At 52.2% G+C, this 16,390-nt stretch overlaps 2 protein-coding genes and 1 pseudogene across 4 annotated transcripts; 2 read left to right on the top strand and 1 right to left on the bottom strand.

Moving 5' to 3' along the window:
• Window positions 1-594: 594 nt before the first annotated feature.
• LOC110344251 (uncharacterized) lies at window positions 595-15,982 on the bottom strand (annotated as a pseudogene). The gene is made up of 8 exons (XR_002386698.2): window positions 15,926-15,982; window positions 15,277-15,456; window positions 15,109-15,207; window positions 9,495-10,456; window positions 6,412-9,406; window positions 3,696-3,862; window positions 2,446-3,278; window positions 595-2,327 (listed from the first exon to the last, which is right to left on the bottom strand). The product of XR_002386698.2 is annotated as an uncharacterized LOC110344251 (transcript).
• Window positions 2,609-6,147, top strand: Atp6v1f (ATPase H+ transporting V1 subunit F). Of its 2 annotated transcripts, none has more exons than XM_004856373.4 (2): window positions 2,609-2,797; window positions 5,718-6,147. In XM_004856373.4, the coding sequence occupies exons 1-2, from the start codon at window positions 2,640-2,642 to the stop codon at window positions 5,917-5,919; spliced, it is 360 nt and encodes a 119-aa protein (XP_004856430.1). In that variant the 5' UTR covers window positions 2,609-2,639; the 3' UTR covers window positions 5,920-6,147. The 2 variants fall into 2 exon arrangements, with proteins under 2 accessions (XP_004856430.1, XP_087060684.1); XM_087204558.1 differs by lacking the exon at window positions 2,609-2,797 and adding an exon at window positions 3,129-3,311.
• On the top strand, window positions 6,633-8,816 carry Spmip1 (sperm microtubule inner protein 1). The gene is made up of 2 exons (XM_013076487.3): window positions 6,633-7,053; window positions 8,648-8,816. Exons 1-2 carry the CDS (start codon window positions 6,633-6,635, stop codon window positions 8,755-8,757), a joined length of 531 nt encoding a protein of 176 aa, XP_012931941.1. The 3' UTR covers window positions 8,758-8,816.
• Window positions 15,983-16,390: the final 408 nt, after the last annotated feature.

The following is a 16,390-nucleotide window of genomic DNA, read 5'->3' as shown; positions in this document are numbered from 1 at the left end:
GGGGTGGGGATGGGGGTGGGGGCTGGGTCTTCAGCTGGCTGAAAGCTGGTAGGTGGTAGAGGGAAGTGGACACTAATGTCCTGGAAGGCTGCCTGTCCCAGGACTTCCAGAAGGCCAGTTTCAGTTCAGCCTGACCTGGGTAATGCTCTTCAAATTAGGAATGTAAGACAGTGAGCACAGACTCAAATAGGGACGGTCTTCAACCAGGCAGCAGGCAATCGGGACCTTCATTCCAGGTCCTGGGTCAAACCTGCTGCAGCCTCACCTCTAGCCCTGACCTCACTCAGGGCCCTCCTAGACTCCTGCACCAACTGAACCATTCTTCAGGTCCTGGCCAGCTCCCTCCATTCCACAGTCCATGCTGTAGCTAGAGAGGGTCCCACTAAAGGCAGTATGCCCTTCTTTGGTTTACATTCCTTTGTGGCTCCCTCCTAGTTCAGGCTAAATAGCCTACTCTTGCCAGGCCTAGTGGCACATGCCTATAAGCCTAGCACTTGGGAGGCTGAGGCAGGAGGATTGCTTTGAATTCCAGGCCAGTCTGGGCTACAGAGAGAGTGCAAGGCCAACCTGAACTACATAGCAAGACCCTGTCTCAAAAAAAAAAAAAAAAAAAAAAGTTTACTCTTTCTTAGGAGCCCTCTGAGATCCCCCAGGTTCAGGCACCAGCTCCCTACCACCTGAGTGGGGCAGTGTGCCCACTCCTCATTGCACCTTCCTCCAGCGCCTTTCATGGCCTCTCCTTTCCCAGGCATGTTTGCTGCAGTCTGGGCCTCTAGTTGGAAACACAGTTGCCGCTCCACCTTTGTCTTTCTGGACCACAGGAAATGTTCCCGGACTGTGCCCTTAGGCACAACTCTGGTTGTATTTACTACCCTGATCCCTGACCAGGTATCCACCATGGCCTTGTGCACCAGCTCCCTGGGCCTGAGAGATCTAATAAGAGTCTGAAAGAACATGTGAATGAACAGACATAGAGCAGAGCAGACAGGTTTCTCTCAATGGATCCTGCAACAGACCAGTTTTCAGGCCTTTAGTAGCGGGACTGCCAGAAAAGACCCCAAACCTCTGCCTCCAGCTCCGAACCACCCTCCTCCTCACTTTTTCACTCTGTGGCCTGTCTGCTCCTCACACCTCTCTTAAGTTTCTTCTTTCCTTTCCTGCATCTGGGAGGAGGTACTAGCCCCTTCTTCACCCTTGATGTGCCCCTCAGGACATTTTTAGAGCTTCCTTTTACTATATGCCTGTCCTCTCCCTCTGGTATTTCTCACCTTCCCCCTAGTCCTGCAGGGAGCCTTTGAGGACATAAATCAGATTTCATTAATCTTATCTCTTCAGCTCCTAACTGGGGTCACATTTGATAAATGATGTCTGATTGTAGTAGTGATGAACCTGATGGTATCCCAGGTCCTTTATCTGACAAACCCATTAAGGGCAGATTTGTTCTGTTGTGGTCACTGAGGGCCAGCTCTGTGCCAGCTGCCAGACCAGGTACTCCTACACACACCTTCATAGCCACCTCACTCTCTGTCCCTTGCCCCCAGCCCCTGGAGTGAGATCTTCCCAACTGTCTTTGTGTCCTCCCACTGTGGGTTAATGTGTCTATAGATCAGGACATCTCAATCCCCAAACCCAATCCAAAAATCAGTTTTGTCCACTATTGCTCTAAATATCTCTTGGCTTCATCTATTTCTTCACATTCTCATTACCACAATGACTTTCCAGTTTGGTTTCTCCTTCAGTATTTCCTCTGTCCACATACAGTTCCAATGATAGCTCTAAAGTATAAACCTGGCCATATCAGCCTTTTGCTTAAAATCCTTTTTTCAGGAAAACGCCCAGACTGTTTTTCTTGAATACTCTTAGACTCTCTAGTTGCCAAGCCTTTGGATATGCTGTTCCTCTTGTCTAGAACACCCTCCTGCCCTCATTTCTATTCCCTTCACTTTGCTGGTCCTTCAAGTCTCAGCTCAGGTGATGCTACCTCCTTGGGGAAGTGTTCTTCAAGAACTCCCTCTCCTGGGGTTAGTTACCAGGGATGTGTGCTTCCATGTACTTCTCAGTTTAGCAACTAACAGAATTTTGTACTCGCCTATTCCCATGACTCTACCTCTCGAGACAGTATCATCAGTAACTTGTTCATTCCTTTAGTAATTTTAAAAATATGTATTAACTGTTAACTGTGTCGTCGTTATGTAATGCATACACACCCTGACTCCGACCTTCTTCGTTGGGGGGTCTCAGCGTCTAGCAGCGCTCAATTCAGAAGGTTGATGGAGACCGGGGATTTAGCTCAGTGGTTCTGCCTCCTGCCTCGAAAGCGCAGGGTCCTGAGTTCGATCCGCGGTACCAAAAAAAAAAAATAGAGTGAGGGACCCAACCAGGTCTGAAAGAACAAAAGCCAGAAAGTTGCCGTGTGCCGCGCAGCCCTCTGGGAATCGTAGTCACCTGGTTCGGGTCTCTCTGTGTGGCGTAGACGTATTCAGTAGGAAGCCTCGTTGTTGCTAATGCGCATATCCCGAAGCAGCGGTGGTGGAATTGCGCATGACTGAAGGGAGGGGCTGAGGTCGGCTCGGTGACGCACTGCGGGGGCAGGGCTTTGGCGACTTCCGGTGTAGGAGTGATCGCTGAGTGCTGCGGAGATGGCGGGGAGGGGGAAGCTAATCGCAGTGATTGGAGATGAAGATACGGTCACTGGTTTTCTCCTGGGCGGCATAGGGGAGCTTAACAAGAATCGCCACCCTAATTTCCTGGTGGTAGAAAAGGATACAACCATCAATGAGATCGAAGACACCTTCCGGTACGGTAGTCTGCTAGGCCTGAACGGGCTGCTGCCTAGTGGAGCGCGGGGAGAGGGAGGAGGCGACCCGGGGTCCGAGGTGTCAGACGCCTACGGGAATGTGAGGCGGCCCTGGAAGTCTGTCCCCCGCTCTGAAGCGGAAGCTTCTGCGCCTCTGAGTTCCCTTTTGGGGCTCGGTGGTCTCGGGGCTGTGACGGGTCCACGAGCTCCCCTTCACATGACCATGTGTCAGGAAGGAAGGGGAACAGAGCTTGTGACCTGTCCCTGCCATAGTTGGACGTCTGGGGCTCCCGGCCCTTGGAGACGGTCAGCCTCAGCAGCTCTTCCGGTCCCCGATGTTCACCGACGAGCGGTCTCCCGGCCTTGAAAGCGCTCGGCTCTTTTGCGAATTGCTCCCTAAAGGAACCACACTCACTGGAATCCTAGGCACTGGGCTTGGACCTTCTTGCGCTCTCATCCTCCTTAGAGGCTCCCAATCGTCCTGTAAGGTGGAGGTTATTATTTTCACTTACAGGTGAGAAAACAAACTCAGAGAGGTTAAGACATCTCCAAAGGCACACTAGTGGGAAGAGTCATAGCTGGGATTTGAACCGGGGGCCAACACTTTTCTGTCTCTCCTAAGCTGTACACACTCGGCTTGTACAGTTGTCCACAGTCTGCCTTGGAATTTTCCTTTTTCTTAAGCACAATGAGCAGAATATCTGGACTTTCTGGCTTTCCACTAAAACCTGGTACTTCTTCCTGCCCTCAGTCAAGGATGATAGCTTCAAAGTGTGGAAGCAAGCCTGCCCTTTAATCCAGGAGATGTCTTGGTGATTAGAATTGATGCCAGACTCCTATTCTTTCCTCACTCTTTCTCTAGAGCTCCTCTGCCAAGTCTCAGAAATACCTCGCTTACCTGTTTCCCCTGAACAGCTGGGCCCAGAGCTGCCGGCTGAGACTGGTTCCTGCTGCCGGGGGTCTGATAGGCCTTGACCTGGAAGGCTGCTATATCCTCATCTCCAAGCAGTTGGTAAAGTGGCCCAAGTAGTCAGGGGAGGAGAGAAACTGTCCTTCAAGAATTTTCTAAAAAAATAAAAATTTTCTATTTTTTAGTCAGGTGTGGTGGCACGCATCTGTAATTCCAGTGGGATCACCAGGAATTTGAGGCCAGTCTGAACCACGTAACAAGACCCTGTCTCAAATTTAAAAAAAAAAAAAGAATTTCGTAGCCAGTGGTGTAGGCCTACAATCCTCTTAGGAAGCTGAGGCAGGAGGATCACCATGAGTTCAAGGTCAGCCTGAGCTACATAGCAAGCCTTGTCTCAAAAAACAAACAACAAAAAATTTTCTAGCCAGGAGTGATGACACAGATAATCCCAGCACTCTGGGAGGCTGAGGCAGGAGGATCACAAATTTGAGCCCAGCCTGGGCAATTTAGCAAGACCGTATCTTAAAAATAAAAATTTTTTTAAAAAGGCTGGGGCTGTAGCTCAATGCAACAGCCCAGGGTCCAACCCCCAGTACCTCCACCTCGCACCAAAAAAAATCTTCCATGGTTCCAACCAGAAAGGGAGCTCACAGATCTCAAGCCTAACTATTTGAGTGCCTAGCATGGGGTAAGTGCTCAACAGAGTTAGTTTTATGAGTAAATAAGTGAATGAATTGGGTGGGCGATCACAAGGAGGGCCTCTGTGGAAAGTGTGATTCCTCCATTGCCAGGTTTCCTCTTTCTGTCTTGTGTCCTTGACTCATGCCAACATCCCCTCAGACTCTTCCCCCACCCTCCTGAGTGTAGACCTTGAGGCCTTCAGTGGTTTCATCAGCCCTGTTTTTTAAAACTTTAATAATACTTATTTTTTCCAGTTTTTTATTAATACATGTTTGCAATACATAATGTTTATATTTATCGTAGGGGGTAGGTAAAAACTTTACTATATTTTAAAGGTATGTTTTGCCAGGCATGGTGGCGTATACCTGTAATCCCAGTACCCGGGAGGCTGAGACAGGAGGACCGCCACAAGTCTGAGTGCAGCCTAGGCTACAGTGTAAATTCAAGACTAGCCTAAACTACACAGTGAGACCTTGTCTCAAAAAAAGAAAGCCGTGGATTTAGCTCAGTGGCACTGTGCCTGCCTCAAAAGCACAGGGTCCTAAGTTCTATCCCCGGTATCACAAAAAAAAAAAGGAAAAAGAAAAAAGTACTTGTTGAGGAATCTAGCCCCCCACCCCAAACCTTGCACCTCTTTATCTCTCTCCGCCACCCATAAAAATAACCATTTAGTTCTTTCAGTATCTTTCTGCAGTCTTCCTACAGATGCGTACACATATTCATTCCTGTCCTTTCCTTTTCCTACACAAAGGGCGCATATTGAATACATCTTCATTACCAGTTCCCTTTCCAAGAAGGGGAGGCAGAAGGCAGCCTTGACCAACAGGGCCCTCAGGTGTGCGTGCGTGCGTGTGTGTGTGTGTGTGTGTGTGTGTGTGTGTGTGTGTGTGTTAACAGGGGAGGGTGTCCTGGAAATTGAACCCAGGGCCTTTGCACTCAGCTACAGTCTCACCCACCCACCCCCTTTTTTGGGGGGTATTGGGGATCGAACTCAGGACCTTGTGCTTGCCAGGCAGGCATGGTGTCACTGAGCTGCATCCCCGGCCCTTGCAACAGGGTCTTACTAAGCTGCTAAATTGTCTAGGCCTGGCTCAGACTTTCAGTTTCCTGCCTCAGCCTCCCAGAGTTCTGGTACTGCCTGTGGCCCTGAGCTCTTGAGTGAAACTGCTTCGTTCAAGGAAGAAGAGCCCTGAGAGTATTTAGTGTAGCAGCCTTTCCTCTGTCCTCTGTGCCCCCAGGTCTCTCTCACTCCCCTCCATGGCCCAGTCCCCCCACCTGGAGTGAGCTGCCTGGGCAAGGGAGACAGCCCCTTCCCATCTCTCCCCACAGGCAGTTACTAAACCGGGATGACATCGGCATCGTCCTCATCAACCAGTACATCGCAGAGATGGTTCGCCACGCCCTTGATGCCCACCAGCGCTCCATTCCAGCTGTCCTGGAGATCCCATCCAAGGACCACCCCTATGACGCTGCCAAGGACTCCATCCTGCGCAGGGCCAAGGGCATGTTCACTGCTGAAGACCTGCGCTAGGAGCCGCCCCTGGCCTGCCAGGCCTCCCCCAGGCTCGCTAGCCCCACCCCTACCCCTCCACTGAAGGCTGGGTGATGCTTCTAGGCCACTGGGGCCTCTGCTGTTAAAACCCAGGCTGATTAGGGAACAGGAACCCTGGCCATCTTCTCTCTCCTCTACCTCTTCCCTGTACTGTTACAATGTCACTGTCGATGTTAAATTAAAGTAATATTCTTGGTTCTCTCCAAACTTGGGCTGGGTGCTTGGAAAGGGTGTGTAGGGCCAGGGTGTTGGGGGGAGATTAGATGACCAAGGCTGGAAAAAGGCTCTGCCAAAGAAGTGCTGGGCAGGAAGTTTGGTCCAAGAGGCTGGAAGTCAGGACTGATTGTCTGGATCAAAGAGGACCAGCTGGGGGGACAGGGATGGGAATGAGACCTCCCCACCCCCAGGTCTGCATGGGGCTGGGAGATGGCCTGGCCCCAGGGACAGAAATAGATGAGGAAACCAGGATACCATAATTCCAGACTGAGCTGGGTCCTGCAGGAGGTGTGGAGGCCCATGCTGCTTCAGAAAAGGTGGCACGTGAGGACTGCTGAGGACATGGCAAGTAGAACCCTGGCCCTGTGTGAGGTGGGACTTGGTTGCCAGGTGACTGTCCTGGGGCAGACTCTACTGGCTGTGTTCACTTCTTGGTTGCAACTACCCTGGTACTGGTCCTTCCTTCACTTACCACCATGTCTCGGCAGCTCAGCATGGATACTCTGTGGCAAAATTTCTGGAAGGAGGAATATCTAAGGGAAAAGATGTTGCGCTGTGAATGGCACCACAAGTATGGGTCACTGGTAAAGGCCAAGCAGAAGGCCAAGGCTGCAGCCCGCCTGCCCCTCAGACTGCCTACCTTGGCCTCCAAGGCCCCACTCTCACCCCCACCTGTCCCCAAAGCAGTACCTTCCAAGCCCCCCAGCCCTGTCCCAGAGGCTTCTTTTCAGTCAGAAATGTACCCAGTACCGCCTGCCACCCGGGCCCTGCTGTATGAGGGCATCTCCCATGACTCCCAGGGGCGTTACCGATACCTCAACACCCGAAAACTGGACCTGCCAGAGTTGCGCTACTTCTTACCCATCACCACCAACTTCACATACGGCTGGCAGCTGGGTGAGCCCCAACCCCTCAGCAGTCGCTTCCCAAACCTGGAATACCAACCGTGTGCCAGGAGTGGACATGTAGTGGAGGGTCCAGACCATAAAGATAGAGCAAGGAAATGGCCAAGAGGGATTCTCATTTCTAGAGACTAGGGAGTGACTGTGGGCGGGCAGGCAGGGGAGAGGTGATTCTTCAGATTGTGTTGTCTGGAAAAGCCTCAGAAAGGCCCTCAGGCTTGCAGCTAAATGACAAGGGGAGGGCTTTGGATTTTACTCTAGTTCAAAGGGAAGCAAATGGAGGGTTCTGAGCAGGTATATGATGCTGATTTACTTTTTTTTTTTTTTTAAGTTTGATTTACTTTTGGTTTTTTTTTTTGTTTTGTTTTTTTTGGTACCAGAGATCGAACTCAGGACCTTGCACTTGCGAGGTAGGCGCCTGAACCATTGAGCTAAATCCCCGGCCCTTGATTTACTTTTTTAAAAATTACCCTGTGTTGTAGGTAATGGCTTCTCAGGGGAAGCTGTAGACTCTGGCAAGTGAGTTAGACATGTATTTTGAGTTATCTTGGCAAAAGGTGATGGTGGCTTCAGCTCAGAAGTTTAGCAGTAGAGCTGAAGTCAGTTCTGATGTTTTGGAGACTCACTGAAACTTTTTGGGAAGAGAGAAATCACTGGTAATGCCCAGATGTTTGGCTGTAGCTCCTCCAGTAGGGAAGACTAGGGGAGGACAGGCTGGAGGGTACATGAGACACAGGTCATTTGGCCAAGGTAGGCTAGAGGTGTTAAGTGAGGCCTGTGTATGAAAGTCAGGCTCTGGGTCAGCTCAGAGCTGAAGAGCAAACTTGGGGGTCATTAGAGTATACGTAAGTGCTATTTAAATCCTTGCAATTAGATGAGGTCACTTGGGGAGCTCAAGTTGCTGAAATCTCACCTGAGGGCAAGTGTACAGGGCTAGAGGCCGGTATCAATGGCGTGGGAAAGCTATCCATCTACACGGAGTCTGCTTCCTTGAGTGGCTGAGAACGGTCGTCAGCTGGGAGGGAACCAGCCCAGTCAGTGGAGTAGTTTTCAGCGAAGAGTGAAAGTGGGGCAAAGAATATGGCAGCAAGTGTTGCCAGGTTGCTGGATGGTGCTGAATGACCCTTTGCCGGTGTCGTGAATTTCAAGGGAGGTCACTCGGTTATGAGTCTTTTCTCCAGCTACTCAAGTGCCTGTGCCAAAAAGGCAGATAGTTGGGAATCAACACGGTTGGAATTTTACCGCATGTTTTCCTCATTTCCCCCAGGGCACTAAGAGGGAAGCCAGGGGAGCCAGGTTCCAACAAAAGCAGGGCAGCCCCAGAGGGGAGCGAGGCTGAAGGAAGTCCCATGGCAGCAGTCTGTCCCTGTGGCAGCAGGGCTGGGGTGACGATGGCAGATAGCCAGCTGCCACGCTGCCCTCACTGCTGTGTTCAGCGTCCAGCCTGTATTTGCCTTTAGCCCCCCCTCCTCAGAAGTACTTTTTATTTCTTCACACTAAGTGGATACAACAAGGCCATGCAGACAGACAGGGCTCTGTTGAGTCCCTTCCCCGGGAACCTATTGCTGGCCTCTGACATCTTTTCCCAGGCCCCCCAGTGAAGCAAGAACTGGTCTCCTGCAAGATGTGCCGCATTGAGTCTTTCTTCCGCAAGAACGGGGCCTTTGCGCTGCTGGACTCCCGAGACCTGGCCCTCTGACCCCAGCCTGGCAGCGAGCCGGCTTAGAGGAGAGAAGAAATAACAGGTCTCCTGTTGGGACAGAGATGTGGTGGGTGTTTATATCTGCTGTCCGGGCCCTCAGGCTGCATTCTGGGCCTTTCAGACCGACCTGCGACCTCCCTCTTTCTTTTTCCTTAAGGCTTATCTCCTTTATCATCCCTTTGGGGACCCAGCAAGGATCAGAGGGGGCTGGGAAGGGTGGGCGCTATTCTCGAGACGAGGGTCCTCATCGCCAGCGGGCCACAGCAGCCCCTGGAAGTTCTGGGTGTTTCTAGGAAGGAGAGTGGCCTGTCATTCAGATGGGGGGGGGGCGCCTTCCATCACCCTCAAACCACCTGCCCTCCCCTCCCCTGGCCCCGAGGGCCCGCAGCCGCCCGGTCCTCTCCCGGTGCACCTGGTCCAGCTGCTCACGCAGCGCGCGCCGCCACCCGGCCGTGTCCTCCTGGATGGGCAGAATTCGGTGGGGCCCGCGCCGGCCTAACCGTGCCCGCCCTGCCCCCGGAAGGGTCCTGGGGACCCCGCCTTCTCGAGTTCTTGTCTGAGTCTGGAGCTGTACGGGACCCGAAGGGAGCCCCAGTGGGTAGACCCGGCAGCGGCGGTTCCCGGCGATGCGGAGCCGCTCCAGCACCTAGGGAGGCGGCGGTGAGCCGTACTCGGCCTCGGTCTCGGCGTCCCACCGCGCAGGCAGCCCCTGGCCCGCCCGCAAGGGGACGCACCCGGAGCCGCTGCTGTTCTCAGTCCTGCCGCCGCCGCAGAGCCGAATCCTGCTGCGCCGTGCTCACGCCAGGGGTTGCCAGCCAAGCGGCCTTCGAGGCGGGGGGACCCCCAGGGCCACCCCTCCACTCCTCTAGCGCACCCGGGAAACTCGCTCGGCCCACCGCCTGCTGCGCCGGGCCACGGCCCCCTCCCGGCACAGTCGCAGGGAGCTCGGGCTGCCCAGGGTTCCCGGGGCTCTGTGTCGCCAGTATCCCCGAACCTGGGCCTGGGACAGGAGCCCACGCCTCCTCCCGGGGGACCCCCAGCGTTGTCACGGCCGACTCCTGACTCTGGCCCTCGGTCTTGCCCTGCATCCTCTGGGAGGTCCTTCCCCGGAGGCCTGGGTTCCCCCTTTCCACACTCGGGGGACTCTCTTCTTCCCCCTGGCCCAGGGGGTCGCTCTCCTCCGGGGGCTGGGCAGTTGCTTCTCCCTGAGCCACCTCCCGGGCTGGTGAGATGCGGCCTTCCCATGCCTGCCAAGCTTTCGTTCCCTGACCCTGAGGAGCCTCCTCTCCGACGACGCACTTTGGACTATTTCCTGTTTGACTCTGAGGAGCCTCTGGGTTCTCTCCCTGGGGTGCCTCTTCTCTCTGCCCCTGAGGGTCCTCCCTGCTCTTACTCTGTTGTGGTTTTTCTTCCTGACTGGGAGAGACTCGCCCTTCTGACCCCCAGGGACCACCTCTCTCAGCCTCTGAAGAGGGTCCAGCAGCAGCAGTTTTTGAGGTTCTGATCTCTCTCTGTCCAGGCCCAAGCCGAACCCCTTGGGTAGATCTTGGAGGGCTAGCAGGCCTTGGGAAGCCAGGCCAGAGGGCCCTAGGGCTTCCTGACTGAGCTTTCCCTCCTGTGGGCTCCTGAGTGTTGGTGAGTGGAGTTGTTGGATGGTAGGCTCTGCTTGGCTCCTTTCTTCCCTCTGGGGCAGGTCCTGGGCAGGGAGAGAGCACCTTGGGTCCAGGCTTGTGGAGAGTGGCAGTGTAAGGGCTCTTTCCCTAGGGGAGCTGGGACACCCCAGTGGCTGGTCCTTGCCTGATTTCTGAATTTGCAGAGGCCATTTTATGTGTTGTACAAGTTCTTCAGTGATGGTCCCTTCTTCCACTTGGCTGCAGGAGGCAGCCCCACCTCACCCCAGCAACCTCCTCCCAGGCAAACCCCACCTGAGCTGTTCCCAACCTGAGAGAGGCCTTGCCCAGGTCCCTTTGACTCTTTCACCTCAAATGCTAAATTTCCTGGCTCCTCAAAGTGCCTGCTGGTGATAGAGTTCATCTCCTGTAAGCAACCTGAGGGAGAAAGACCAGTGTTGAAAACTCTCTGCCATACCACAGGCCCTCACAAACATTGCCCTGAACTGGACCTGAGAAGCCCAGTGTAGGGCACAGGGTGGAACCCCGAGGGCGCTGCTTGAACTTCATGGCTATCAGTTCGTTATCCCACATGTATTCACATAGCCTGTCATACACCTGCTTGTCAAGTGCGCCTGCCAACACCCGACCCCGTCTGCCTCGTCCTCTCAGCCAGGGCAGACCACACTAAGGCAGCTTCCACATCCTCTTCCCCAAGACAATTACAGTTTGCCTGGGAATGAGAAGAGCTCATTTTCTGGGGCCCCTCTGCACAAGAACACCCCACTTTGTCCCGGTGTGCCAATTCAGACCCATAGAAGAAACACTACGAGCTATACTTTTCCCTGTTACTAAGGAAAAGCCTCCTTTGCCCCTTGTTTCTGACCCCAAGCTCAAATGAAATTCAAGAAATGAAATTTGAAGCCAAGCCTGGCCTAAAAATTGCAAGTGTTCATCATTAACAAAAGAAATCTAGGGCCAGGGATTTAGCTCAGTGGTTCCGGCACCTGCCTCTCTAGCGCAAGGTCCATAGTTCGATCCCCGGTACCAAAAAAAAAAAAGAAATCTAAAAAAAGAGATGCTGTTGCTGCTGCCTTGCCGCTGTGGAGGAAGGAGAGATGTTCTGCATCCATCAAACTAGTTAATGGAACCTGATTTCATAAGGTCCTAAATTGAGAGCTTTCATAAGAATATCGCACAGTGTTCTGGTAGGCAGTAGAGATGTGTGAATATTCATAACTTTAACCAAATAGGTATGTTCTCTGTGACAATAGATCTTTCAAAGGGCTTTTGAACAAAGGAGTTTAGTAAGACTCCAGCATTTAGAAATGATTGCTAAGAACTGTGAGAACAATCTCCCACCCCTCCCTCTGAGATGCTCATCTGTTGTCTTACTAGAGAGTTTATTTCCCAGGTAATAGTGTAAGTAATATCTGTCTTCCCAAGAGATAAAATGCCTCCGAAAGCTTCTATCAATCAAAAAAGAATATTGGCACTCTTCTGTCATGTGTGTGATAGAACAAGTAAAAGCTTATGATTGTCAGGCATGGGGGCACACACCTATACTCCCAGCACTCAGGAGACTGAGGCAGGAGGATTACCATGAGTTTGAGGTCAGTGTGGACTACATACTGAGTTCAAGGCCAGCCTGAACTAAATAGTGAGACCCTGAAGAATGACAGAAATCCTTGGACTTGGGCTGAGAAGGTCCCTGCCTTCCAAGCTAGTCTGACTTCTCCAGCTCCAGGGGCTCCCTGCTGTCCCAGCTCCCAGAACCCTCCTGTCGTCATACCAGGTGTGGCCTTTTCAGGTGTGCCAGGGCCCTCTTTCGTTGGGTCTGTGTCACTCCTGGCTTCATCCAGATCCGAGGCAGATGATGGGCCTGGTGCCTGTCCCCTGCAGGAATCCAGGGGCTGCCTCAGGTACACCTCAGGTGGCCCATGGACTCAGGAATAGGGAGGGACCATGGCTGCCAGTCTTCCTATTCCCCACTAGCCAGTGTCCAGACTCTGAGTTCAAGGTGGCCTCCCCTAAGCCCTGTACCAGTGAGATCGTGGGACAACCGTGTGTGCAACTGAGTGAGGGCTTAAAAGGAGCCAGAAGCATGAGTAGGGGCAGGACTGTGGAAGGAGACAGGAGAAAGGGCTGGGTTCTTGGTCACTTTGTGAGGCAACAAGAGTGAGTGTAGGGTTCCCCAGGAGACTCACCCCTCTGTGAGCTGATGGTTCTGGCTTCGGGAGTCCTCAGCCTGGGGTGAAGCACACAGCCTGGAACCCTGAAAGGGTTGGGGAACCCAGGTCTACAGGACAGCACCCCTCAGTGTGGAGGGCAGCCCCTAAGATGGCCCCAAGGTCCCTGCCTCCTGGTATTCAGGACCTTGTGTGACCATTTCCCCTCCACAGAAAGTGCTTGGAACACATCCCTCTTGCCCACTTGAGCCTTGTGAGGAGACTGCAGTCCTGGCCCACAATGCTGGCTGGACCCTTATCAGTCTCCACCAACTCTCCCTTCTGCAGCTGATGATGCCACAGCCCAGAGCAGTCACTGACTGGCTGGCCTACCATGATTCAGGCAGCCAGTGCCTGGGCTGGGACTGGGATCCACATTCCCAGTCCTCAGCTCTATTTGGGGGCCATCACCACAGGAACTCCCTCCTGGACAGGAGGGCTGCTCAGTGTCTCCATCTCAGGGCAGCCCTGGCCACCAGGGCCTCTGCCCTCTGGGACCCTGGGCAGCCATATTAAAAGGCTTCCCAGCATTTCCACACAGTTGATTGACCAGTCTGGTGGTTAATTGTGGAATAATAGTAGCAGCCTGCAAGTAACAAGCATGTGGTGGGTGCCAGGCTCCATGAGAATCCCTCTGATGAGTTCACAGGTCCTTCCAACAGCCTTGGAGAAAAATCTGCCCTCATCCTCATTTTATAGCTGAGGAGACCGAGGCTCCCAGGCCACAGGGGCTGTCAGAGCAGAGATTTGTGAGCAGGGCTGTTGGTCTCCAAAGTCCACACATCTATTAAAACTAGACCCATACCTATCACCGTGCACTAAACTAAGATCGAAGTGGATTAAAGATCTAAATATTAAGACAGAAACACTAAACTTGCTGGAAGATAAGTTAGGTAGAACTGTTGATGACACTGGCATAGGAAAAGACTTCATGAACAAATCCTCAGTAGCACGGGATTAGCACAAAGAATCAACAACTGGGATCTCATTGTATTAAAAAGCTTCTGCACTGCAAGAGAAACTACCAAGAGAGCTAAGAGACAACCTACTATGTGGGAAGAAATTTTTAGCAGCTGTACCTCAGACAAAGGACTACTATTGAGAATATATAAAGAACTGAAAAAAAAGAAAAAAAAAGAATTCAAAAAAATCAGACCCCCCAAATTCAAAGACCCAATTCAAAAATGGGCATCCAAAATGAACAGACATTTCTCAGACAAAGAAGTAAAAGTAGCAAATAAACATATGAAAAAATGTTCAACATCACTGGTCATTTAAGAGATGCAGATGAAAACAACACTGAGATTCCACCTCATCCCAGAAAGAATGGCTGCTAGCAAGAAATCAACCAATAACAAATGCTGGCAGGGGTGTGGGGAGAAAGGAATCCTTCTCCATTGTTGGTGGGAGTGTAGACTGGTGCAACCACTGTGGAAATCAGTATGGAGATACCTCAAAGGACTAGGACTAGAGGTCCCATTTGACCCAGCTATTCCCCTACTGGGAATCTTCCCCAAAGAATTAAAAGAATCACACCACAGCGATATATGTGCACCTATGTTTATAGCAGCACAGTTTGTAATAGCTAAAGCTTGGAAACAGGCCAAGTGCCCATTGACTGAAAACTGGATAAAGATGTGGGTTTTTTTATAAAATGGAGTACTGCTCAGCCATAAAGAATGAGAAACTATAGAGACATTTATAGCTAAATGGATGCATATTGAGGCCATCCTCTTAAGAGAAATAAATAGGACACACATGTGTCAATACCAAATAGTTTCTCTAGTGTGAGAAACTGAAAGTGTAAATAAGGATGAAAATGATTAAAATAAATAATTGATAATTTGAAATAGAAAAAAGTCCAAAGGTGTAGGGGTGGTGGGAGGGGAAGGGGAAAGGGAAGAAGGGAAAGGAAAAATTATGAGAAAATAAAAAAAAAAAGGAAACAAAATCTATGTGAAGAGTGCACAGGATGGGCCGGGGATTTAGCTCAGTGGTTTCAGCTGCCTGCTGCGCAAGCACAAGGACCCGAGTTCAATCCCCAGTACCAAAAAAAAAAAAAAAAAAAAGGAGCGCACAGGTAATGGGGGAAAAAATAAGAACTAAGATACTAAGATACATCATGTTCAGGAACAAGCACCCAATGATAAATGTAAATGTATTATATACCTAAAATGTACCAATAAATATATGAAAAAGAAACAAAAAACAAAAACAAAGTCCACACACCTTCCACTTCCCTCACCTCCACCACTGCCCTAAAGCCACACATGCCCCTGCTCACCTCACTCACTTGCTGCCCGGAGTCCCCACCCGTCCTACCAAGGAGCTGACTGCGCCGGCTCCATGTGTCCTGGGCCTGGTGCCTCTGATGCCAGAAATGCCAGGGGGGCCAGAAGAGGCCCAGGCCTGCCCCAGTCAGCAGCACCTGGTCCTAGAGGAGCTGCAGGAAGGTGGGGAGCCAGGGTGTGAGAGGGCACCGGCCCTGTCCTCTGCCACCCACCCCTCACTGGCCACCCCAACTGCTCGTGGGCCCGCCGGCTCTGCTCCATCTCTAGTAGCACAGTGGGAAGTGCCAGCCCTGGGGGACAGTCCTGGCTCTCTTGCACCTGGGTTGGGCAGGAAGAAAACATCAGACCCCTGCCCACCCCCTCAAAGGCAGTGCCCAACTTCCTCACCTGTCGCCGTGCAGCCTGGAGCTGGCCCAGGCCTGCAGGGCACCGGAAGATGAGCTGGTACAGGGCCAAAGCCTGCTTGGAGCTACAAGGAAGCCCTGGGCCCCCAGGAGTGGCTGCCTGTACCATGGTGAAAGAGTCTCGGCAGATGTTCCCTCCCTCCTCTGCCTCTGCCACCAGAGCCTGGAATGTGGCGGATGGCCATTGAGGACTAGGAGTAGGGTGGGACAAAGGCTCTGATCTCAATAATGCAGGGCCCTGACACCTGAGCCAAGGCCTAGGAGCACCTGAATTTCACAGAGGCCAGGCTGACTCTGAGACAGGTTTCTTGGCTGGAGGTGGCAGTGTGGAGTACTGAGTGTGACCTTGGCAGAGAGGTGTGCGCGCTTCTTCGCAGCTTCCAGTGGGGATCCTGTGTACACACACATGCATAGCTGTGTGAACTCTGTGACTGCGTCATGTGGGCATGTCACAACTGTGCCCCATGTAGCCAGCGGCGATGGTGGTGGCTCTCAACAGCTTGGACGACCCTCTCCACAGAATTCTTCCTTCCTGGGCTACAGGAAGTAGGTGCTGTTCTCATCCTGGCTTACAGATAAGCAGATGGTTCCAGAGAGTCACTTGCCCTGACACATGGCCATGTTTTCCTCACATGGATATAGATGACCGTGACAAATAGGCTCTGGGAAAGCACAGCCTTCGGAGACATGTCTGTTCACGACCAGAGGTGAGACAGTGAGGGCAGAGGTCTGCAGTCAGCCCAGCAGTGCCTCCCGATATAGAAGATGCATGCTGTTGCTGTCCTTGTTTTACAGATGAGATCATTTGTTATAAGAAGGGCAGGGACAAGACACTGGAGACGTCTGTGTTGTTGAGTGTCCCCCAAAGGCCATGTGTAAAAGGCATGGCTCTGAGGGTGACACTACCAGAAGGTGCTGTGCACCTTTAGGAGATGGGGCCTGGTGGGAGGTTCTTAGATCACCAGCAGCATGGGAACCCTGCCCCATCCTGTCTCCCCCCACTTCCTGGCTCGTGATGGAAGCAACTGGTTCCAACACATGCTCCCTGTCATTGCCATCAAGTGCCTTCAGCAGAGGCACAAAGCAACAGGATGCTT

The sequence above is a fragment of the Heterocephalus glaber genome, unplaced genomic scaffold (assembly GCF_053883595.1).
Source record: "Heterocephalus glaber isolate CG9 unplaced genomic scaffold, H.glaber_assembly_v1.0 deba00000546, whole genome shotgun sequence".
Taxonomy (NCBI): Eukaryota; Metazoa; Chordata; class Mammalia; order Rodentia; family Bathyergidae; genus Heterocephalus; species Heterocephalus glaber.
Note: the sequence above shows the minus strand (reverse complement) of the source record. Positions and strands in the feature narration are given on the sequence as shown.